The 25301-nt window shown below is 40.9% G+C and overlaps 1 protein-coding gene across 6 annotated transcripts in view; it reads right to left on the reverse strand.

Annotated features, from left to right (window-relative positions):
• Positions 1-478: 478 nt before the first annotated feature.
• Positions 479-25301, reverse strand: part of LOC138745369 (OTU domain-containing protein 7A-like) — a 78455-nt gene continuing 53632 nt past the window's right edge. For 5 of the 6 annotated variants that reach the window (XM_069902339.1, XM_069902341.1, XM_069902337.1 and 2 more), the window contains 9 exons: positions 24683-24901; positions 19952-20053; positions 19738-19865; positions 17564-17676; positions 9755-9882; positions 8397-8546; positions 6618-6729; positions 6246-6330; positions 479-4029 (listed from right to left, as the gene is read on the reverse strand). In XM_069902339.1, the coding sequence (XP_069758440.1) occupies positions 2653-4029; positions 6246-6330; positions 6618-6729; positions 8397-8546; positions 9755-9882; positions 17564-17676; positions 19738-19865; positions 19952-20053; positions 24683-24901 (2414 nt within the window). In that variant the 3' untranslated portion in view covers positions 479-2652. The remainder of the gene's footprint in view (positions 4030-6245; positions 6331-6617; positions 6730-8396; positions 8547-9754; positions 9883-17563; positions 17677-19737; positions 19866-19951; positions 20054-24682; positions 24902-25301) is intronic. The other variant, XM_069902342.1, reaches the window with a different exon arrangement.

Below are 25301 nucleotides of genomic sequence, written 5' to 3' on the forward strand. Positions count from 1 at the left end.
TTACTGGATATTGATTTTCATATTTAACATAAATTTGAAGAGGTATTGGGGCAGGAGGGGTAGAGGGGGCTATGGTGTGGGTGCAGGTTGACAGGACTAGGCAGAATAATTTGGCACAGACTAAATTGGCTGAAGGGCTTGTTTCTGTGCTGTAGTGTTGGAGTATTTTAGTTGTTTCTATCCCAATTGCAGCAGTCTGCTGAACAATGGAAGGATTGCACAGCAAAGCCTGATCGAGCTGTTACCAGAATTTCATCTTCCATTGATGAGGACAGTGACTTTTGGTGCAATGCAGAAGTTTAAGTTTTCTTTCTATCTGTCTCCTGTACATATGGAACAGTCAAGCTGCAAGCGAGTTCGCTGATGCTTGAAAGCATCTTTGCGCTTCCCTATGGCAGACACTGATTAACAATCCACAGTTGAAACTTTGATATTTGTTCTCTTTAGACAGGTGCACAAAACAGTGCAACACAGAAAGTCAGAATAACTTGGGTTTTAATTTTTCAGTGCAAGTTGGGTCACAAACATTTGAACTGATGTATAATATTATGATCAAACAAGGAATAAAATGTGTCACACATTGAGTACCTTATCTGATTGCAACATATCACATCATCTTGAACCCATTATTTAATACAAGTTTAATAATACCACCAATTTGGCTTCAACAATATTCCAACGGTTTCTTGAAAATGAGAACTCAAACTTCCCACCATTTCGGTCTTGGGATGATCATAAACAGAAAAGAAAATCCAGGAACTTTTGACCCAAGTGAAGTAAAAGCTAGTTTGTATTCAATGCATCAAATATCCTCACCAAGTTTCCAAAATTCACTGTTATATTCTCTCAAATTCAAAATACTTTAACCCTTTACTGAAATCTTAGCCATGCCCAAACTAGTTTCTTATTCTGAAGTTCCAACAAGAAAAGTCATCTCATTGATTCTTTTCAAGTAGTGTACTTTGAAATTTCAGTGAATTCTTGCTGGCCCTGAATGTTCACAGTCATATCAGTAAATATTATAAAATTGACCCAAAATCATGGGAAATTTCCAAGGAGGAAATTTCCTTGTGTGCTCAATGGTGGGAGATTTTGGATGAAGATTAGAATTCTGACTGTTTGCAATTTCCTCGAGTCTTCCTCCCCATTCTCCCAGGGAACAAACTCATTACCTTGTCCCAGCATGGATCGGAACAGGCACCTTGCCTTCCACTGTTGGAGTTTGATTTCCTGTACAAACAAAGCTTCAGACAGCTAAGTTGCTAGGTTACAAAAACAGCAAAGATTGTGCAAGTTCACATTACTTGCATTCTTCACTGCACTTACTTCGTTCATCAAGAGAGTTGACTTTGGGAATGACCCTGTCAAAGGAGTATGGGTTGTACCACACTCAGGTTGCAAGAAGGGGAAAGTGGGAGTGGAGAGATGCAGAGGAAACCCCGTCCCTTCATTTTTGCTTTTGTCATTGTCTGCAGAGTGCTCCAATTATTATGGAAAAAAGTATGTCCAGTTTAAATTAATCATAAACCATAGACAAAATCATTGAAAATAAAATCCACACAGCAATAGTCCGTCTTTCATTATTAAATGGTCCCCAAGTTAATGCTCCAATGGCAATAATTTATCCAGACTTGAATCAGTGTTTTGATGTTCAGCTATTATCCTAATCAGTCAGTTTGAGGCCACTGTCTAAAACTCCTCCCTGTTTCGTGTGAAAAACCAAAGAGAACCAGTTGAGAGTCCTTGTAAATTTTTAACACCAGTCAAGAGGGAATCGAAATTTCTGGATTGAGGTCAAACAGCACAAGTCACTGACTTTCTCCCTTCAATTGGCTTTGCATCAGATTTTAAATTTGCATTTTTCTTCTTGAGATATTTTAAGCTGAAACAGAAAAATAAATGTAACAGACCCTTCACAGCATAACATAGGATGGAGCCTGTAATCGAAATACTGGAAATAAGCTTTGGAAAAAAGCCTTCCTCGCATGAAGTTGCATGTTTACTAATTATCAAAACATGTGAACACTTAAGCCGCTCCTCAAGCTCACAAGAGCTTATAAACATACATCATAATATGCTCTATGTTATGTTCCTAATTCAGCTATTAAATTATCTATTAAAGTGGCAATTGTTTTTAATAAAAAGCGCAAAATATTGCTTCTCAGCATATTTGTGAAAATAATATAAAAATAATTTCTATATTACAATTTTAAACGTTTGCTCGTAAAGTTCCATCATAATGCATCATCTAGTTCACAAACACATAGTTATCTTCTGATATGTTATTTTTACAGTCATAATTAATGTGCAAATTATCACTGGAGTTTATTCTGCAGTCGTGTCATTAAAAAACGTACAGGTAGGAATAGAATCATCTATTTGGTAACAGTCCATGGAGTTCAAACACAAAAGCTCTTGTATTGCCCTGGACAATGGGCAGGAATTCAAATGTGGAGTTTCAATCCTGGAGGCACAGATTTTCACTGTTCCAATACTTCCAATTGCAGCAATTGGCCCAGGACTCGCAAATGCAGTGAACAGATATTTCATCCTGCTTTTAAGATTTCTATTTCGCAAATCGTTCATCAAGATATTTCTAATCATAGAATTGTTTAATATGGAAAAACAGAACTCTCCATCCTGCCATCACAATCAAACAGACTTGTTTCCTCGCTCTCTGCGTTTGAGCTCCTCCTTGTAGCAGCAGGAACAGTAAGACTGTGTCTCCGGACGGCCATAGAAAGGGCAGTTGTGCTGTTTGCATCTGCTCTGTTGCAGGGAATGAGGCGGGGTTGCCACACTTTGCTCTTTGCTTTTCTCCCCACTCTGCCACACAAAGAACGTGTCCTCATCTGCATATTCCATGTAGTCACTAACATCACTGGATCCAAAACCATTGGTATATGTGTGACTTTTGTGTTCAGGGGGCAACAAACACTTTAGAGGTTCCATGGTTTCCATCGTGGGCAGCCCGTGCAGATCCACAGGGCTATAGCTTTGATAAGACAGTGAGCGACTATGTTGTGGGTAAGTTGCACATGTTTTCAGAGAACTGATCATGGTTTGTTGATTGCCAGTTCGATGACTTGATGGCGGAGACATCATCTCAGATACGTGGATGACATGCTGTAACAAAGCTGGTGAGTGGGTAAAATGGGCAGAAGTGAGGGTGCCAGCTTTGGGGATTCCACCATTTTGTGAAGACTTTGTGGATACCTGCTCATTGATCCCATGTAGTTTTGAGCTCAGGTGACCTGTATGGCTTTGAGAAGAGCCTTGAAGAGTGTCCTCTTGTGAATTTGCTTCTGATTTGTTTCTCCAAGTTGGCTCCTGCTCCTCATTTTTACACGTGGAGCCACTGCAAGCCTTTTTCTCTACCTCCTTGCGCTTTTGCTCCTGCTCTGAACTGAAGCGCTGCTGAGCAGTGGTCAAGTAATAATTAATCATCTCCTCGTGAAACTGATGCCTGTGACTGGTCAACAGAAGACCAGCAAAAATGAACTTCCTCTCTCCTTGCATAGCAGCTCTCAAAATGTTGAGGCTGAGTTTGACATCAGTGCTATATTTCCACTGATCAGATTGTCTCTCAATTTGACATTTAACTGAGACATTTGGCTTGTCTGTGGGAGATGAATTTGCAGAATTTGATGACTCCTCCTTACTACCTTTACGATTTTTGCTAGATTCTTTTTTTTTGAGTTTCTCTCCAATTTCTCCATTCCGCCCATTGCTGTTGTTTCCCCGACTGATCTTCCCATGGACGAGGCCTCCAAGTCCTCCCATATTTTTCTTGATTTTAATTCCCAGAGTTTTACTGAGGCTCCCAAGTTTATTTGCAACAGAATCTGTCCTGTTCTTTTCCTTGTCCTTCTTTGGTTTCTCTCCTTTCTCTTTTTCTTTCTTGTTTCTGTTGACATTCAGGTTGGAGTTGCTGCAGACGGAGTCTCCGTCGGACTCTGTCGAGTCGGCAAGTGAATGAACGTCCTCCCCTGCTGAGGCAGTTGGTGATTCTGGCTGTGCCAACGGTGCCTGTGAATACAGATCTATTTATTATTAATAATCTTATTATCCCATCAACACTATGAAAAGACCATTGATAAAATAATTGCAAGATCTGCCTCCTGCTCTCTGTCTGATCCTATTGATGCAGTTGATACAATACTTGGTGACAGAACCAATAAGTATCCAGAACTTCACCTTAATCGTCTCTGTGGATAAGTGTTGAGCATCAGTGGCACCAGGCTTATTGAACACATACAAATGTATGGATGTAAAACAACTGGTTCTTGTACAGGTTCATCACGAGAAAATGCATAACAAACCTACAAACCCATAACTCCCATAGTTACCTTGATTACACCTCTTCACATCCTGTCCCCTATTAGGATTCTGTTCCTTTCTCTCAATACCTCATCTCCATCGCATCTGCTCTCAGGATGAGGTTTTTCATTCCAGATCATCAGAGATGTCCTCCTTCTTCCGCACAATTGCCCTGGCCCCCTCTGCCTCATGATGCAACAGGAACAGGATAGCCCTTGTCCTCACCCCAACATCCTCCTCATTCAACATAGTATCCTCAGCAATTCCCATCACTTACAACAGGTTTGCACCACCAAACCAATCTTTTCCTCTCCGCCTTCCAGAGAGCTTGCTCCCTCAACCACTCATCCTTTCCCCCTTGGCACCTACCCCTGTGACTACAGGAAATACTACGTTTTCGGTCACACTTCCTCCCTCACCAACATTCGAGGCCACAAACGGTCCTGCCAAGTGAAGCAACATTTCACTCATGAATCTGTGGGTGCCATCTACTGCATCCAGTGCTCCTGTTATGCCCTTTTCTACATTGGAAAGACTGGACGCAGACTGGGAGATAATTTTGCTGAGCTCCTTTGCTCTGTCCACAGCAATGGCAGAGATTGGTGGTGGTCAGAGAAGAAGGTTAAGATTGCAACAGGATTCAGATCAACTGGGGAAGTGGGCCAAGAAATGGCAGATGGAATTGAACTTGAATTTTGCATTTGGAAGTTAAACTAAGGAAGGACTTGCATCATAAATGGCAGAACCTCGGAGCATGTTGGAAAACACAAGGAGCCTCAGAATAAAAGTACACACATAGTTCCCTGAAAGGGCAGGATAGTGAACTGTGGCATGTAGCACACTTACCTTCATTAGTGAGGACACTGAGTACAGGAGTTGGGTCATCATGCGACAATTGCAGAAGATGTTGTTTAGAATAAGTTATGTTACCAGGTCAGAAACCCAGTACAATTCTGTGTTATATGGAGAAATTGAATAGTGAGACTTTTTTTCTTGGAGAGTAGGAGGCTGAGGGATGACCTTATAAAGGTATATAAAGGGCATTGATAAGGGGAATTTAAAACTTGAGGGCACAGAAGCTTGAGGGGTTATTTTGTTCCTGGGTACGTGGAAAGAGCTTGCAGAGGAAGTGGTAGAGGCAGGCCGTCATGGAGTCAGTCAGAAGAGAACAGGTCTTTTGGCCCAAATTCTCCATGATGACCAAGTTGGCATTTGAGTTCGTCCCATTTGGCTCATATCCCTGTAACCCCTCCTATCCATTAATCTGTTAAAATGACTTGTGAATGCTGTTCTTCCAGTTTACTGTCTGACAGCTCATTCCATTTACAACCTTCTCTGTGTGGAAAAAAAGTTGCTTCCCAGGTCCCCCGTATCTTAAACCTATGCCCTCTAGAACCATCTAACCTGGGGAAAAGGCAGTGAGCAGGATTCCACAAATTGTTTGCCTCTTTTGCTCAAAGGAATAAAGCTCCAGACTCTCCAATCTCTTTTCAATTAAGCCCTCCAGCTCCAGATAATTACAATTTAGAAGAACTGAGACAGGTACATGGATAGAAAAAAATCGAGCAGTATGGGCCAAGTGAAAGCAAATGGGTCTAGCTCAGGTAGGCCATTGGCCGGCATGGATGAGCTGTGGTGAAGGGCCTATTTCTGTGCCACATAATTCTCTGATCATAACTCATGGTCCATTTTAGATCAGGATGGGCACAGTTGCAATAGCATCGAATGCTCCATTGCCAATTTCTATGATATTTATCATTCTTAAACTTCAAAAGACGGCTTTTAAAATGTTCCGACCGTAAAGCTAATTTACAATCTTTCATGTTGAGCTGAGAAATCTTTTCCACTGAATCAATGGAGCAATGTTCTATCTGTCAATTAAGTCACAGTTCTAACTTCCAAAATGTAGGAGAGAGAGAGTTTACCCTTGTTTCTCCAGGAATACATATCCAGGATACATTCATATAGCTGTGCAGGAGGTGAAGCTTTGCTTCCAGGGAGAGGATCAAACTGCAAGAAAAGATTGCACCAAGACTAAACATCGACACAAAACCAATCAGAGTAAATTGGCTGCCAGTGGAAAAAATATATAATAACGTCAATTGTGGAAATGAATTATACAAACCTAATCAGTCTGAATGTCACCAGACAAAGCTGACAGTCATTGTCCACAACATGCAAATGAACACAACTCGGCACTTGCTTCTCGACATGTACAGCACCTATGTTTCCAGTCATTCTCAATGGGATGAAAGATCACACAGAAATTGATATCACAATGAATCATACCCACTTACTTCGCTAGCTTCGTACTATCACTGTCATCCTTTCCCCATCCCCAATCCTTGGGGTCTGTTGCAAAGTGCAAAGGGAGCAGCTTGTGTTCTGAATCAGTCAAAGGAATCACAGCTAATGAAAAAGAGTTATTAGTACAGCATATTAAATAAAGGGAAGATTTAAAGAATTCAAATACATGGCTGGGCGTCACAAATGAAAATTATATTTCTCTGCTGTACATTTCCCTTTGCAATCTTACTCAGAAACAAGATGCTATCTTCCTCGAATTAATTGTATCAGTGGCCCTCAATGCTCACCTGATGAAGACAAAACATTGACTTGCTTTCCAGATCAGTGTGAAAGACAAGGAGCATCAGCAACCGTGGGCAGGAATTTAAATTTTATTACCTTTGGAGGGCAGCTCAACTCATTCCTACGTGCTCTGTGTTAAGTCATTTGATGGTGAGGTGATGGGTGGGAGGAGGGAACAGGACAGGAATTCTGCAACCAACATCCCATCCTAAACCCTGTGACTGAATCTACTCAGAGATGCACAACGATTCTTATTCTCAAATGCACTGAAGCAGAAGCTACAGAAATATCTTCCGACAGAAATATGTGGATGGTCTATCTCTCGTTACAAAAAGACAATTCTCTGAAATCATATACACATCTGCTTCTTCAAGCATTAGGCTTGATTTCAAGAACTTCCTTCTGTCCTCCTTCCAGGATCCACCAGTGAGCATCACTCTGGTTATTCTACCAGCACTCAACCCCCATCCTTATTCAGTGCTCCTGTCCCATCTCTGTTCTGCCCTGGCACTTTGCCGAATTTTGTGTGTTTTCAGTTTTTAATCATATTTGCAGCTCAATCCATTTACTACGTCTTTATTTGAGAATTCTTTGAAGTTCAACTATATTTTCCACTGCAGACCTCTTCCACTAGGCTTATTGGTTGATCCCGATTTTTCAGGCTGTCTGGGCCTCCCAGGAACAACCCAAAAACATTTAAAACACCCCAATTGCAAGTAACAAAGCTGTAAATGAAATAAATAAAAATAAATAATGGCATACCAGAGAGCACTGGCTCCCGGAGTTGGAGCAGTGATATCGTGTTCCAAGTGGCAGCAGAAACCTCGGCCTACCAGGCAGCAGCGGCAACGACCATGGAGCTGGAGCACCAACATGGTGCTCCTAGCGGGAGCAGGAACCTTGGCCTACCAGGCACGAGCGGCAATGGTGACTTCAGGGTCCCAGGTAGGGGTGGTTATGGCAGCGCATAGCGGTGGGGAGGTGTTGGGGAGCGGTGCCGCTGGCAGTGGGAAGGTGCTTCCAGCATTGACTTATACGCCAAATTGACGTTAATCTGGTTTTATTTCCTGGTGAAATTAAGGTCTCAAAAGTATATAAGTTGATCCCTCCTTTTTGAGAAATTTTTAAGGGTTACACGACTTAACTTATGCACCAAAATATACATCTTTTTTACATTCAACCATTCAGAACAGAGGTAAGAGACTACGTCTTCACCCAGAGGGTTGAGAATCAGCCATGATCGAATTTGGCGTGCGCAAGGAGCCAAACAACCAATTGCTTCTAGTCCTCATTATTTATTATAATATTGAATTATTGGTACCTTATTGATTTTGAACTGAGAACCTTCTTGGTCTGCCTCACCAAAACTCTACATTATTTTGAAAATGAACAAACTGCTTCAATGGTCATATCCCCTTTCGTGATTTCTCTTTGTGAAATTGCCTTTAATCAATAGTCAATTGAGTTGGACAAACAAACACAAATACCTTGTTCCCTTTGTTGGTCATTCTGTTCCATGGACACGAGTGCAGAAAAGTGGGCCTGATCATAGGCTAAGACTAAAGGTGAACAGTGACATCTGTTAGGAGGAACTTCCAGAGGTAAGTAAATCCCTCCAAATGGTATTGGTGCAAAAGCTGCAAAAATAAATACAATTTCTTTAATTTACAGTGGAAAAATGTAAACTGGTAAAGCCAAAAAAATCACTCCATGGATTACCCTTCAGAATAGTCTGATGAAGGATGCTGTCTGAAACATTCCTGATTTGGTACTGATTGGGCCATGTGAATTTTCAGTTAATTTTTAGGTGGCCTTTCTACTGGAAATTATCACAGCATTTGCTGCATTCCGTGATGTCAAAAATAGTCTGAGACAGCTGGGGAAGGACCCCAAATTCTATCTTCAAAAAATGATTTCTCAACAGGAATTCTGATTTAAACTGAATGCCTTGGGTCTATTCTTCCTAGAATGGCTTTAAATTACCAATGTTTAGAATAAATGGCTTGAATAACATTGTTGTCATTGAATTTGACTGTTTCAATAGCTTTAATATCGTTAAAAGATCACATGGTCTAAAATCAAATTGATAAAAGCTGTGTAATTGGAAAATCTGGAGCTGACTAAACATGCATTACAGTGAGGAATGAAACGACAAGGAGAAATGAGATGGCATCCAATGCTGACCCCTGCCTAAAACCTCCATCCCTATCCTGTTGAACATCTTCCCAACTCCAGATCCACGGATGTGTCAGGCTGAGATTTTGCTTCTCCATTCCAACTTGCTGCAATTCATGTTTTAACTTCCCACTTCCACTGCTAATGTACATCTAAATATGCAATCCTGGAAATTTATTGTGATATGCCTTTTCCCAGAGCTCGTAATTTCCTTGTACAACGAAGATTAACAGAATGTCTTACTTTATCTTTGACATTATTGTCTCCTTTGAAAAGATGCTGAAAATGTCAGGTTTAGCAGAACAGATCCATAATAGGGCAAAGCTCTGCAAGACTCCGGAAGACCACTGAAAAACACACACCCTGTTTTAAAAATTCCAGATGTATTCGTTGAATAATATAACTGGTGGAAAGGGCGAACACCCTCTCGTGCCAACTCTACTGGGTGCTGAAATTACCTAGTGACATTTTTTTTCTTTCTCCATCCTCATTTTCAGATAAAGGAATGCTTTTTAGTCTTGGCTGTATGCATTTACTCTCAAGGGAAGGCAGATGGTGAGTTAACTTAAACTGCTCCCTTTCTCAGTACTGCCTCCTTGAACAACGTTGCTAGAAAAAATACCCTGAACAAATAAAACAAAGAGGGTGAGGATGTAAGAGTCATACTAACCTTCACCTCCTGAGTCCCTTAGCATAGTATCTGCAACCACAACAATTGGTCTCCGTAATACATGGGCAAGAACAAACACATGGAGCTCCTCCAAACTTTCATACACTGGGTCCTCAGAGTTGTCAACACTGTGAAAGAATAGACCCAGCTTTAATTCTCTACAATATTCAAAGTTCACTCATCATCTTTTAGTCTCTATATTTTACCTTTTTTGTTCAAGATGTGAGTCATTGCTGGAGAACAGAACAATTTTCATCTCAATAATTGGTGTCAGTACATCCAACTTACATATGTTACATAGAGATGCAGAGCAAGAAGATTCCATCTTGTCCCAGCAAAGTATCTCAGTCCTAACCGTCTAATATTATATTTCATATCCCCCATCCTTGTTAACTGGCTCTGGCTGGTTGTTTCATGGTGTGGTTCGGTATTCATGAGGCTGTGAGTTCTGAGTCATTTCAAATGGAACCTTTGCAGCTGGAAAACACAGGTTATTTTTGATCTTATTGAACTGAACAGGGTTTGAACCCAAGCTCTGAAGTGAGAGGACAGCATCCAACACAATGCTCCAACTAATTCTCAAGCAAGATGTTTTGATTTAAAATGATCATTTTTCTGCAAACTATCTATACTAATAGCAAGCAACTTCCAATATGTAAGAGATGAATTCATGTTGTTCCCTGGTCCAGGGGCAAGCCTTAAAAAGAATACTCTATCTAGTAGCACAAAACTTCTACAATAAAATAAACTTAATAAAACAAACCTGTGCACCTCCCTGGTTGAGCGCAGGTAATGTGTTTTAAATTCATATGCTTGAAGTTTTAGTGCACCAAGCTGCTTCCTTCCATCTTTTGGGGGTGGGGAGGGGAAATATCACAACTGGTGAGATTATCTTATCTTGCCTCAACATCGAGCTGTCAGAAAGAGAGCACGGCAAATTGATTGCAACCATGATTTCATCTGCAGGTGCAGAGGGACTAGGAAATGAGGTCAAGATCACCTTAACCTCCAAATGCCTTTCCACAACCCGACTTCAATGCATGTGCATGAGGCCATAAAAACTACGGGAGCAAACCAGAGAAAACCAACATTTCACTACCCATGATGCATTGACATGTTGTACTAGTTCAAGCTAAGAATCCTTCATTGAAAGTGAAGTAAGAATAAAATTATATTGCAGAATATTTATTTCAAGGAAATTGACATTTAATCAGAATAGAGGTATATTGTTAACATAACAATTACAGCACGGAAACAGGCCATTAGGCCCTTCTAGTCCGCACCGAACCAAACACCCCTTTCTAGTCCCACCTCCCTGCACAATGCCCATAACCCTCCATCTTCTTCTCATCCATATACATGTCCAACCTTTTCTTAAATAATACAATTGACTCTGCCGCCACTATTTCTCCCGGAAGATGATTCCACACAGCTACCACTCTCTAAGTAAAGAAGTTCCCCCTCATGTTACCTCTAAACCTCTGCCCCTTAATTCTTAACACATGTCCTCTTGTTTTAATCTTTCCTCCTCTTAATGGAAATAGTCTATCCACATCCATTCTGTCTATCCCTTTCATAATCTTAAATACTTCTATCAAATCCCCTTTCAACCTTCTACGCTCCAAAGAATAAAGACCCAATCTGTCCAATCTCTCCCCATACTCCAGATGCTTAAACCCAGGCAACATTCTGGTAAACCTTCTCTGCACTCTCTCCACCCTGTTTATATCCTTCCTATAATTAGGCGACCAGAACTGCACACAGAACTCCAAATGAGGCCGCACCAACGTCTTATACAATCTCAACATCACCTCCCAACTCCTATATTCCATGCAATGATTGATAAAGGCCAGCATACTAAAAGCCTTCTTCACCACCCTATTCACGTGAGTTTCTACCTTCAGGGAACGATGTACCGTTACTCCTAAATCTTTCTGTCTTCTGTATTCCTCAATGCTCTCCCATTTACCACATATGTCCTATTCTGATTCTTCTTACCAAAATGAAGCACCTCACACTTATCAGCATTAAATTCCATCTGCCATTTTTCAGCCCACTTTTCTAAGCAGCCCAAATCCCTCTACAATCCTTGAAAACCTTCTTCATTATCCACTATTCCACCTATCTTAGTATCGTCTGCATATTTACTAATCCAATTCACCACCCCATCATCTAGATCATTAATGTATATAACGAACAACAATGGGCCCAATACAGATCCTTGAGGCACACCACTGGTCACCGGCCTCCAACCTGACAGACAATTATCCACTACCACTCTCTGGCCTCTCCCTTTCAGCCAATGTTCAATCCATTTGACTATCTTAAAATTTATACCCAAAGACTGCACCTTCCTAACTAACCTTCCATGTGTTACCTTATCGAAGGCCTTACTGAAGTCCATATAGACAACATCCACTGCGCTACCCTCATCCACATTCCTAGTCACCTCTTCAAAAAATTCAATCAGATTGGTCAAACATGACCTTCCTCCCACAAATCCATGTTGAGTGCTCCTGATCAGACCCTGTCTATCCAGATGTTTATAAGTACTATCTCTAAGAATTTTCTCCATTAATTTACCTACCACAGACGTCAAACTTACAGGCCGATAGTTGCCAGGCTTCCTCCTTGAACCCTTTTTAAATAACGGAACCACATGCGCAATGCGCCAATCCTCCGGCACTATCCCCATATCTAATGACATTTGGAAAATTACCGCCAGAGCCTCTGCTATTTCCTCCTTCACTTCTCTCAATGTCCTGGGGAAGATCCCGTCTGGTCCCGGAGACTTATCCACCTTTATATTCTTCAAAAGCCTTAAAACTACACCTTTTGTAATCTCTATATTCCCCATATTTACCCAATTTGCTTTTTTTATCCCACATCTCCCAATATCCTTCTCCTTAGTGAATACCGAAGAAAAGAAACTGTTCAATATCTCCCCCATTTCTCTAGGCTCCACACACAGTTTTCCACTCTGATTTTCTAAGGGACCAATTTTGTCTCTAGCTTTCCTCTTACCATTAACATATTTGTAGAACTCTTTTGGATTAGTTTTCACCCTGCTTGCCATAGTTTTCTCGTACCTAAATCAATGGAAAAGTAAAAGTCTTCTCAAAGGAAAAAGGAGGACTTTTGAGGCAGATTGTAATCTTACAGTAGAGAACTGGAGCATAACATCAAATGAGGTTATGCACTTCGTTTTTGCTTCGCTGGCAGATGGTTCTTTACTTCTGTTACACAACACAGGCCAGTAGTTTATGCTGGTAACAGTAAAGTTATTCCACCCTTCCCATTCATCTGTACCATGCAACTCATTCTCTCACAGGCCCAACTTTCTTTCGATATTTTTCATCACTTATGATGTGAAATGGATAATTAACAACAATCTATGAACTGAACAATGAAGACATGTATGTACTTTGACAATAAATTTGAACTTTAAGAGGAAACCAGAGTTACCTACTCTGTCAACATACTCTGTCATCAGGAGAATTTACAAACTTCCACAGACCTCTTACAACACAGATCAAAGAAGCTGTGAGAATAGCTGTAATCTGCCGTATTCTCTTTCCGCTAGCCAGATGTTGAGAGAAGGATGGGAGGCAAAGTCGTGCTGTTCGACTGAAATCTTAATCTACTCAATAAGCTGCTTAGTTATAGTGAATTTCACATGACTGTGTAGGAATAATTAAGTGGCAGATTGCTGTTTTAATCTTTGCAAATACAATCTGATCAACTGAATATTTCCAGCAGTGGAGCCTGGTTTTTCCATTAGATTTTCAATTTATTTTGAACAATACAGAGCTCTCTGTACTGACCTCAAGCATATTTGGTAATATGTAGCAATTACTTTGCTTGTCTCATGGGTATATCAGATTTTGCTGGGTGTTCATCACCATGACAAGTTCCAGTTCATTGTCAGAGCACATACGTGACATCACATCACATGAGATTCTTTTTCTTGAGGGCCAGGCAGCATTTCTACTTCTTGGTAGTGTTAAGAAGTATTCTTATCCAAAAGAGATCAATGTGAACAAGGAAAGAAATGTAAACAAACTGTAACAACAGAAAAACCATTCAATAATAAATAATGTGCAACCCAAGAGTCCTTCAATGTTCCTGAACCGGGGGGGACGAGCCTTGTGGCATCTTTCTGATAGCAGTCGTGAGAACAGAGGTTGTTCTGGGTCCTTGATGATTGCTGCTTCTCTCCAGCGGCAACATTCCATGCAGATTTTCTCAGAGCAAAAAGGAGGATTTTTGAGGCAGGTGGTGGGTGGGGGGGGGGGGGGGGGGGGGGGGTTGCCTGAGATGTACTGGGTTGTATCCAGGGCTTTCAACTGAGAGGCATTGGAACCCCTGCACCAGGCCACGATGCAGCCAGTCAGCCCACTTTCCACAACACATTGCCAGAAGTTTGCAAAGGTTATACCGAACCTCTGCAAACTCCTGAGGAAGTAGAGGCGCTGACGTGCTTTCTTCATGATGACATTAGTATCTTGAATTGAGGAAAGGTCTTCAGAGAGTGACGCGCAGGAATTTAAATTTGCTCACCCTCTCCACCTCTGACCTCCCAATGATGATTGATCGTATACCATTCAGCCAAGTTTTCAATCTCCCTCCTGAATTGCTGACTCCTTACTCCTTTCTATACAGCACATTTGAAAATGGTGTTGCTATCGTAGCAAGCAATGCAGCTGTAGCTGTTAAGTGAGTCAAACGAGGGCTAGATATGCAGCCCTGTGGTGCTCCAGTACTCAATAGAGAGAATTATGTCATTTAAGTGATCTCCAAATTATGCAGCATGAGTATTAGGCTCCTCAGTTGACTAGATCCACGCTGACTCATCTATGCTCATTCCATTTTACTCACATCATTTCCAAAGCATTTTACATGATTAACAGAAAGATGGTCATGAACTTATTTACAATTAGTTTCTGATTCATCCATGTACCTATTCAAATTTCTCAATTCAGAATCAAGCCTGAATTCTTCAGCTGGCAACTTGTCCTAGACTCACCACACTCTCTGTGTATCCCCTAATGTTCCCTTCAAATCAGTGGTTCATAACCTTTTTCTTTCCACTCACGTACCACTTTAAGTATTCCCTGTGATTCGTAAGGGACTGCTTAAGGTGGTATGTGAGTGGAAAGAAAATGTTTAAAACCCCTGTTTTAATTGCACCGAATTGACTCACTATGTGCACAGTTCCATCACTCCAAAGGAAATGGGCCAATGACAATTTTTCAATAACAATTAGGTCTAGAGCAGTGATTCTCAACCTTCCCTTCCCACCCACATACCACCTTAAGCAATCCCTTCCTAATAACAGACCACCAATGGCATCGGGATGACTTAAGGTGGTATGGGAGTAGAAAGAAAAAGGTTGAGAACCACTGCCTTAAATATTTCACCCTTAACACATGTCCTTTAGTTCTTTTCTCTCCTGACCTCAGTGAGAAAAGTCTGCTTGCATTTACCCTATCTATCATAATTTTGTAAACCTCTCCTCTCATACTCCAACACTCCAGGGAATAAAGTTTTAACTGTTTCACCTTTCTCTGTAACTCAGTTCCTCAAGCACTATCCTCGTCAATCTCTCAATCTTATTGATATATTTCCTGTCGTAAAGTGACCAAAACTCCAAATTTGGCCTCACTATTGTATTATTACAACTTCACCATAACATCCCAACTCCTATTGGTGATATTTTGATTTATGAAGGTGAATGTGCCAAAAGTTCTCTTTACAACCTCATTTACCCTAATCCTAACCCTGTGACCCCGCTTCACAGGAATTATGTATCTGTATTCCCAGATCCCTCTGCTTTACTGTACTCCTCACTCCCCAACCACTTACCTTGCGTTCTATCTTGGTTAGTCCTCCAAAAGTGCAATACCTCACACTTTTCCACATTAAATTCCATCTGCATTTTTCCAGCTCGTCTCGATCCCAATGCAAGCTTTGAGACTCTTCCTCACTGTCTGATCCATTCACCAAAACCTGTAAGGAGCTTTTGGCATCATGATCAGGCAGTAGGACCCTGAAGGATAGCGCTGTTTCTTCCAGGTCTGTACTAGTGGCAGTGCTCCCATTGCAGCAGTGCTATTTTATTTTCCAGATTTGTTATTACAACTTTATCAAAGATCAATGAAAAAAATCAAGCATTGAGAAGACAGAATTATGAAATTTAACATGGATTCAATGTTCCAAAAACTGTTGTGTTTCACAATAAGGACCATTCTATCAATCCTCCAGAAGAAACAGAGTCCATCTCTATATGCACCTTCAACTACCTTCAATTAGCTTATTTTATTTTTAAATTCAATTTTTGTGATAAGGAAAGATAATGCTTCAATAAATGAAAATTAACCAATTCAATATGAATTGCACACTGTACCTTTTTTAAAATTTTTATTTCATATAAAACCACTTAGCAAACATATCACAATATTTCAAACAATCCAAATACATGTGGACAAATTTTATTAAAAAAAGAAAGTAAAGAAATACAAAATAAAGAAAAAAACCTCCTATAAATCCCCCCCACCCCTCACAACTAAAAAAAGAAAAGGAGGGACAAGAAAATCACAACAGGAGTACTTCACTTTCTAATACTTTTAAGTATATAAAAGGAATGTTTGAGATTTATTTAGATTTTAATACCAACAGTCTGTAAATATGGACTCCATATTTCACAAGGTGTATGATACTTATCTCTTAAATTATAAGTGATTTGCTCAAGTGGAATACAACTCTGAACTTCTGCATGCCATCTCTCCATTCCCAGATTAGTATCTGACTTCCAAGTTATAGCAATATATTTTCTAGCATAATTTTATCACATTTTACTTGATACCTATTCAATTTTAATTTAGATTTAATCCCTCTCACATCTCCCAATATAAATAATATTGGATCCTGTGGGAATCTTACTCCAGTTATTTGTTGTAATAAGTTAACCAAATCAAGCCAAAAAGGTTTAATTGTGGAACACTGCCAAGTCGAATGCAAAAAAAGTACCAACTTCTTGTCCACTTCTAAAACATAAATCTAAATAAATATAAATTATATTATGTAACTTTTGTGCTTTTAAATTTAATGGATGAATAAAATTATATTGAACGAACAATATCTCACATTTATTGTCCTTGTCTTATACTCACTTTACATATCTGAATCTGTCTATGTTCATCGATCTGCTTATTTCAATCTACCTCCCATTATGTTTTGATTTATGAACTCCTTTTCGAGCCTTCTTTTGTAATAATTTATACATCTCTGAAAATAATTTATTTAATAATAATTCTATTTCTGTTGGTAATACTAAATCTTGACTAAAAAGTTCACAAAAAAAATCTCTAATAGGCAAAAATCTGTGTATCAATTCAGACCACCTCTTTAAACAGAATGAACATTTGTTTTTTTATGTCCATCCATCGAAGAAGCTAAGAATTCACCAGAACACAAAAGTCCATACTGAATTATATTTTAATAAAGATATTTGGTGGTAACTTTTATAACTTCCATTTAATCTACCAAAGTAATGTAGGTCGCACACCAGCCAATTTGTATAAATTCTAGTTGAGGGACAAGCATTGATAAGACACTGGGGATAATGAACTTTATCATTTTGCAAGCAGTCCCAATTTATACCAAATAAAACGATTTAACAATAAAACCTTGTATTTGAACAGAAAATCTGTGATTGGGATAAGACACGTCAATATTTGCAACTCACTGCAACAGCAAACATGCTAAAATTAGAGTGAACAGTTGAACTCAACAAAACAGTCCACTTACCCACCACTGGTGCCAGTATTCTTACTGTGGTGCGTCCGAGGTTCACTGGATGCAAGTTTAAGCAGCTCATTCCACTCTCGCTCCCATTCCTCTTCAGTGTACACCAAACCAGACTAGTTTGTCAAGGGAGAAAATGGTAGTTCATTTAAATTTGTTGCCACATTTTAATGAATTTTACAAAATTCAAATTGTTTGGGAAAGCAATTAATTTAATGGACACATTATATGAATGGTGATGATGACAACAAAATTACCACTGGCACCCTAAATTCATCCAATTTTTATGGGGAATAGTGTGATTAAGAAGATCGGGTCCACTGCCTGGAAAGAAGATAAATATACGATGTACCTATGCAGGATTTTGCCACTTCATTCTGTACATATCTTTGACAATACGTTTATGTATATAACACATTTAAAACAACTCACGTTGACCAAAGTGCTGTACAGATTATAATTACATCTGCTATTTAAAGTGCAGTATCAAACGGGTCCCTGAGGTTCAAAATTGTTCATACCACATGGTTAGAATCAACAATCACCTCAAAACTCTTGCGAGTAAAAACTTGCACCAGGATTTAAAAGTTAAAGGAAGGGGCTGATTTGATGGAGGAAGGAATGTTGTTCCACAGTTTGGGGGCTGCAATAACAAAGGCGTGATCTCCCAAGTTTGTGATTTGAGCACAGAACAACCAAGTGCCCTAAATTGGGTGATCTGAGGGGTCTTAATGTGGAGTAGGGAGTTAGATCAGTGATTTAAGAGGGGGTTAGTCCATTAAGGGCTTTGTAAACAAACTGGAGAACTTTAAAATCTTTCTGAGCCATTCTGGCAGCCAGTGGAGGGAGACCAGAATAGGGGTGATATGATCCCTCTTCTTGGCTCCTGTGAGGAGCCTGGCTGCAGCATTCTGGACCAGTTGCAACGGGATAATGACAACTGACTAATTCCTGTATATAGAGAGTTAGAGCAGTCCAAACGGGAGAAAATGAGGGCATGGATAAGTTTCAGTGACAGGGATGAGTTGAATTTGGCATAGTGTGGAGCTGGAAAAAGCTAACTCTTACTACTGCCTTGACTTGTTTTTCAAACTTCAGGTGAAATGGAATATCACACCAAGGGATTTGACGTGTACTTTAATGAGGGTGGTTAAGTTACCAAGGATACTGGAGATAATTTTGGTGGAGTTGAGGGGGAAAATTGGATGATAGATTTGTTTAGCTGCAGGAGGTTTTGAGCCATCAAGCACTTCAGATGGTCATTGAGGTTGTTTATCTTTGCTTGGTCATTGGGCTTTAAGGGGAGAGGTCAGTGTGCTAGACCACAACAACATCATCTGGCTTCAAGAAGGTCGAGGTCAATGCGCCAGACCACAACAGCGCCACCTCTGTCTGCAGGTTTGATAACGAGGTTGGGATTGGTATGGAGAGATTGGAGAGTAGAGAGTCTGAGATGAGAATAAATGAGGGGAGGGGAGGGTGTCTCGATAACAGTTGGAAATATAAATATCCAGAGCTGGTAGAAGACCAGAACAAAGTGCAAAAGGAAGAAAGTTCAAGTTGGGAGAAGGGGTCTGCAGTGGGAGATGAAGGATCCTGGAGGAAGTGGGCACAGAGACATTGGAAAAAGAGTTCAGCATCATGGCATGCACAGAACTCACTGAGGTGTGGGTGAAGGAGGATGAAGGCTAGGCCTCTGCTGAGGACAGAATGTGTCATCTAAGTGTGCCGATGATTCGGAATTGATTTGAACAACAAATTGTGTGGAGGACACTGAGAATCTATAGAGACATGTAGATAGGATAAGTGAGTGACAAGGGTTTGGGAGATGGAGGACAATATTACGAAAAGTGAGGTCTTCGACTTTGGAAGGAAACACACTAAATTAAAATATTTTATACATCATGACAAGTTGCAGCCTGCTGTTGTGCAGAGATCACAAAACATGAATTTGCAGGTTCAGCGGGTAATTAATATGGCATATGGGATGCTGGTCTTTACTGCCAGAAGACCAGGGGATTCGACTGCAACTGGAGATGAAACATATTTAATTTCTCCGAGGAAACTAGTGAGCTGTTTTCAAAAGCTGTTCCGTTTTCTTCATCATGCCTAATAACAATACCCGTTTTAACATGACAAAACAAAGAGTTGATCCAAAAACCAGTGCAAACATCTACCTCCTTATTTTGCTGCGTTTGTTGCCACCTCCATCTCCTTTTTAGTGCATCTCTCTCTGGACCTTCTTTCATCATGGTATAAAGAGATTTCCGAAGCATCAGATCTCTATCATGGAAACCCCACATCCCTTTAATACAAGCAAGCATTTTTTTTAAAGTCAAACCTCAAAATATTGCAACAAAATAGAATGAACGTACTTCTCACATGTGTTACCTAGAGAAGCTGCGTGTAAGAGACAGTTCCCATCTCCAGTTGTTGCTAATGGCAAAAGACGTTTACAGCTTGAACAAACAACTGACCACCAATTTAGTCGACCTGTAAAAATCAAGAGTTAGTTCATTAGCAAGATGACCCCCCAATGTTCTTGAGATTTTCCAAGTTTGAGAACTTGCCTAACTATTCAATCGTTCAAATTAATTATATTAGGTGGCATTTTGGAAATACAGTTTAGAGAATTCTGTGGGAGTCTACGTACTGAGGAAGACACTGAAAACTGAAGGCAGCCAACAAAGCCTCTTTTGGGATTGCGCCCGCATAAAAAACTCAAACTTATTACTCAAGGAATAAAACTGAAAAAAAATTCTGAAATCATGTGATGTACTGATTTTCTTTTCAATCAAAGGATACATTTTGTGCAAGTGACAAATGAATGACCACAATACTCACTTGAAATTTATGTCTTCCAATTTTAGACTTCTCTAGCCTGGGACTATTTACCTTTTCTATACCCTTCATCATTTTATATACTTCCACAAAGTTTCCCCTCAGCCTCCAACATTCCAGGAGAAAAGTCTCAGTTTGGAACTGAGAAAAGTACAGCACATGCCAGGCTCTTCAGCTCACCAAACACGATGCCGAATTAAAACTCAAATTCTGCTGTTTACACATGATCCATGACCATCTCTTCCCTGCATATTCATTGTCATTCAGCTTCTCCTCATCATTCAAGCCCAGCAATCTTGGTAAAATTCTTGTCGATCTTTTCTGAACGCTTTCCAGCTTCATGACATCTTTCCTATAGTTGGGTGACCAGAATTGCACACAATATTCCAACTGTGATCCCATCAATATCAATCCCAACATGAGATTCCAATATTTAATCCACTTTTTTCTCTAAAAAACTAATTCTTGTTGAGAACTGGTCCATGGCAAGAGGAAACAATCATACCTCACTTAAAAGCCAACACATGTAAATGGGTAATTAAATAATGAAAACAATAGACCACAGCATATCCAACATTCAGCAGGGGTTTGTAGACAGTAACTGACAAATCTGATACAAAGGTTGGAGATGGGGTGGATAGTGCAGAAGGTTTTAGGTAACAACAGGAAATAGACAGGATAGAGAATTGAGTGGAAAAGTGGCAGACAGAGTATAATCCAGAAAAGTATGAAGCGATGCATTTGGAAGGTCAAACTTTAAGCAGAATGCATTGTTAATGTCAGGATTCTTAACACAATGGAAGAAAAGATGGACCTTGGGGTGCAAATTCATAGATCTCTCAAGGTGGTCGGACAGATTGATAGGGCTGACTGTATGCTGATCTTCATTAGTCGGGGGAATGGAGTTCAAGTGTCATGAGGTAATGTTGCAGCTCGAGAAACCTCTGGTGAGACAAGACTTGGAATAATGTGTTCAGTTCTGGCCATCTCATTGCAAGAAGGATGTGAGAGCTATGGAGAGGGTGCAGAGATTTCCCAGGATGTTGCTGGAATTGGAGAACTTGCATAGCCTGCATCTCCTCGATTTCTTGCACTTCCATTCTCACCCTGCCTCCTCCTGACAGAAGCAGGAAAGAGTCAACTTTTCAACTCTGAAGGCCCTGTATCCACCATCATTCCTTTGCACTTCCATCAACTTCCCCTTCCTGCCCCTTTCTTCAGGAATCATTTTCTCAGTGACTCTCTGGACTCATCTACTCTCCCCAGCCAATCTTCTATCCACTTCAACGCTTTCCACTGCAACCGTAGAAGTAGTATTTTACTACATCTACCCCTAAACTTTACTCAGGACAAAGCTTCACATGCACATTGTCCAACCTAATCTACTGCATTCAGTGTGGCCTTCACCATATTGGTGAGATCATCGCAGAATAAATTACTGCTTCACCAGACATTCTGACCTCAGGTGGAAGCTGAAGCACCTTTTCATTTGCCTCACCATTCACACAAAAACATGTCTGTCCTTGGCCAAACATCAGCTTGAGGAACAATTTCTCCAGTCTTCCTCACCCTCCTCCACCCGTATATGTTTGTATCTCCCTTTATTACTTTAGTCTCAAAAATGTGTTCTGACATGAAACTTATCATTCTCTATATAATTATTCTCATTATCATTACTATATGATCAGTATATGATCATATATGTTCACTATATGATTATTATATGTTCACTATATTATCACTCTTTTCAAGACGCTGTTTACATCCGGAACTGCACGGATGGCAGTCTCTTCAATCTGAGGCGCCTGCAAGCTCACACCAAGACACAAGAGAAACTTGTCCGTGAACTACTCTTTGCAGACGATGCCGCTTTAGTTGCCCATTCAGAGCCAGCTCTTCAGCACTTGACGTCCTGTTTTGCGGAAACTGCCAAAATGTTTGGCCTGGAAGTCAGCCTGAAGAAAACTGAGGTCCTCCATCAGCCAGCTCCCCACCATGACTACCAGCACCCCCACATCTCCATCGGGCACACAAAACTCAAAACGGTCAACCTATATCGGCTGCACCATTTCATCAGATGCAAGGATCGACAACGAGATAGACAACAGACTCGCCAAGGCAAATAGCGCCTTTGGAAGACTACACAAAAGAGTCTGGAAAAACAACCAACTGAAAAACCTCACAAAGATAAGCGAATACAGAGCCGTTGTCATACCCACACTCCTGTTCGGCTCCGAATCATGGGTCCTCTACCGGCATCACCTACGGCTCCTAGAACGCTTCCACCAGCGTTGTCTCCGCTCCATCCTCAACATTCATTGGAGCGCTTTCATCCCTAACATCGAAGTACTCGAGATGGCAGAGGTCGACAGCATCGAGTCCACGCTGCTGAAGATCCAGCTGCGCTGGGTGGGTCACGTCTCCAGAATGGAGGATCATCGCCTTCCCAAGATCGTGTTGTATGCCGAGCTCTCCACTGGCCACCGTGACAGGGGTGCACCAAAGAAAAGGTACAAGGACTGCCTAAAGAAATGTCTTGGTGCCTGCCACATTGACCACCGCCAGTGGGCTGATATCACCTCCAACCGTGCATCTTGGCGCCTCACAGTTCGGCGGGCAGCAACCTCCTTTGAAGAAGACCGTGGAGCTCACCTCACTGACAAAAGACAAAGGAGGAAAAACCCAACCCCAACCAACCAAATTTCCCCTGCAACTGCTGCAACCGTGTCTGCCTGTCCCGCATCGGACTTGTCAGCCACAATCGAGCCTTGCAGGGGAAAATTGGTTGGTTGGGGTTGGGTGTTGGGTTTTTCCTCCTTTGTCTTTTGTCAGTGAGGTGGGCTCTGCGGTCTTCTTCAAAGGAGGTTGCTGCCCGCCGAACTGTGAGGCACCAAGATGCACGGTTGGAGGTGATATCAGCCCACTGGCGGTGGTCAATGTGGCAGGCACCAAGACATTTCTTTAGGCAGTCCTTGTACCTCTTCTTTGGTGCACCTCTGTCTCGGTGGTCAGTGGAGAGCTCGCCATATAACACGATCTTGGGAAGGCGATGGTCCTCCATTCTGGAGACGTGTCCTACCCAGCGCAGTTGGATCTTCACCAGCGTCGATTCGATGCCGTTGGCCTCTGCCATCTCGAGTACTTCGATGTTGGTGATGAAGTCGCTCCAATGAATGTTGAGGATGGAGCGGAGACAACGCTGGTGGAAGCGTTCTAGGAGCCGTAGGTGATGCCAGTAGAGGACCCATGATTCGGTGCCGAACAGGAGTGTGGGTATGACAACGGCTCTGTATATGCTAATCTTTGTGAGGTTTTTCAGTTGGTTGTTTTTCCAGACTCTTTTGTGTAGTCTTCCAAAGGCGCTATTTCCCTTGGCGAGTCTGTTGTCTATTTCATTGTCGATCCTTGCATCCGATGAAATGGTGCAGCCGAGATAGGTAAACTGGTTGACCGTTTTGAGTTTTGTGTGCCCGATGGAGATGTGGGGGGGCTGGTAGTCATGGTGGGGAGCTGGCTGATGGAGGACCACAGTTTACTTCAGGCTGACTTCCAGGCCAAACATTTTGGCAGTTTCCGCAAAACAGGACGTCAAGCGCTGAAGAGCTGGCTCTGAATGGGCAACTAAAGCGGCATCGTCTGCAAAGAGTAGTTCACGGACAAGTTGCTCTTGAGTCTTGGTGTGAGCTTGCAGGCGCCTCAGATTGAAGAGACTGCCATCCGTGAGGAACCGGATGTAAATTGTTGAGGTCTTTCATGGTTTGTTTCAGAAACAAGCCATGATATGATCACTATATCATTACTATATATTACTATATGATCACTCTTCTTCTTTGGCTTGGCTTCGCGGACGAAGATTTATGGAGGGGGTAAAAAGTCCACGTCAGCTGCAGGCTCGTTTGTGGCTATATGATCACTATACTATCACTATATGGTTATTATATTATTACTATATAATTACTGTATTATTACTATATGTTCATTTTATTATTATTATATGATCACTACATTGTCATTCTCTATATAATATAGCCTGATCTGTTTATTTGCTCAAGTTTCCAGCATCTTAAGTTCTTGTGTTCTCTTACTAATAATAACATCTGACTTTCTAACAACTACAAATTTAAACACTCATAGAGTAAATATGATGCCACCGTATTAATATACTTAACATCAGTGGTGATCCCAAAAGCTTGTTGTCATGAATTTAAGACCAAAAATCTCCTGTGTCTTATGTTAATTAATTATAAATCTCAAAACACTCCACTTAAGGTGTTTTCTCACCTGCCTGTTCCAAGGCTACCATTGTCGACTGTTCAATCAAATCTCTTTCAATAAAACTTCGGAAATCTTCACTGTAGACATTTAAATCAGGCAGCTGGAATGTATAAATGGGCATCTCTAAAGGAAATTGTTCACTACTGCATTCAGTTGCCACTTGTGAGCGAGCCAGGGTTGCAATGGCTGAACTTGCATGAGAAATTCCTCGTGAGAGGCGTTTTTCTATATTGAATGGGAAAAGACAATCAATTATAATGTCCTAAAAGTTCAAATTCTGATTGGCTAGGAAAGACCTAGGAAAGATCTTATAGTGGAAAAGTAAAACCAGAAAAAAAAACACATTTAAATTACAGAGAAGATTCTAAAACTCTGCAGAGAACTGACATAGAAACAGTCAGAAAAAGATCATTGTTTACAATAAGCGGTACTGGAAACACTCAGATCACACAGCACAGTACAGGGCCTTTGGCCCACAGTGTTGAGCCAACAACAATAACCTATTCTACTAATGGTCTTGTATTTCCCCACTGCATAACCTTCCATTTTTCTCTGTTCCATGTACCTATCTGATAGCCTCTCAATAAATCCTAATGTACCTGCCTCCACCACACTCTGTGTTATG

Source organism: Narcine bancroftii, chromosome 11 (genome assembly GCF_036971445.1).
Source record: "Narcine bancroftii isolate sNarBan1 chromosome 11, sNarBan1.hap1, whole genome shotgun sequence".
In the NCBI taxonomy this organism is placed as follows: Eukaryota; Metazoa; Chordata; class Chondrichthyes; order Torpediniformes; family Narcinidae; genus Narcine; species Narcine bancroftii.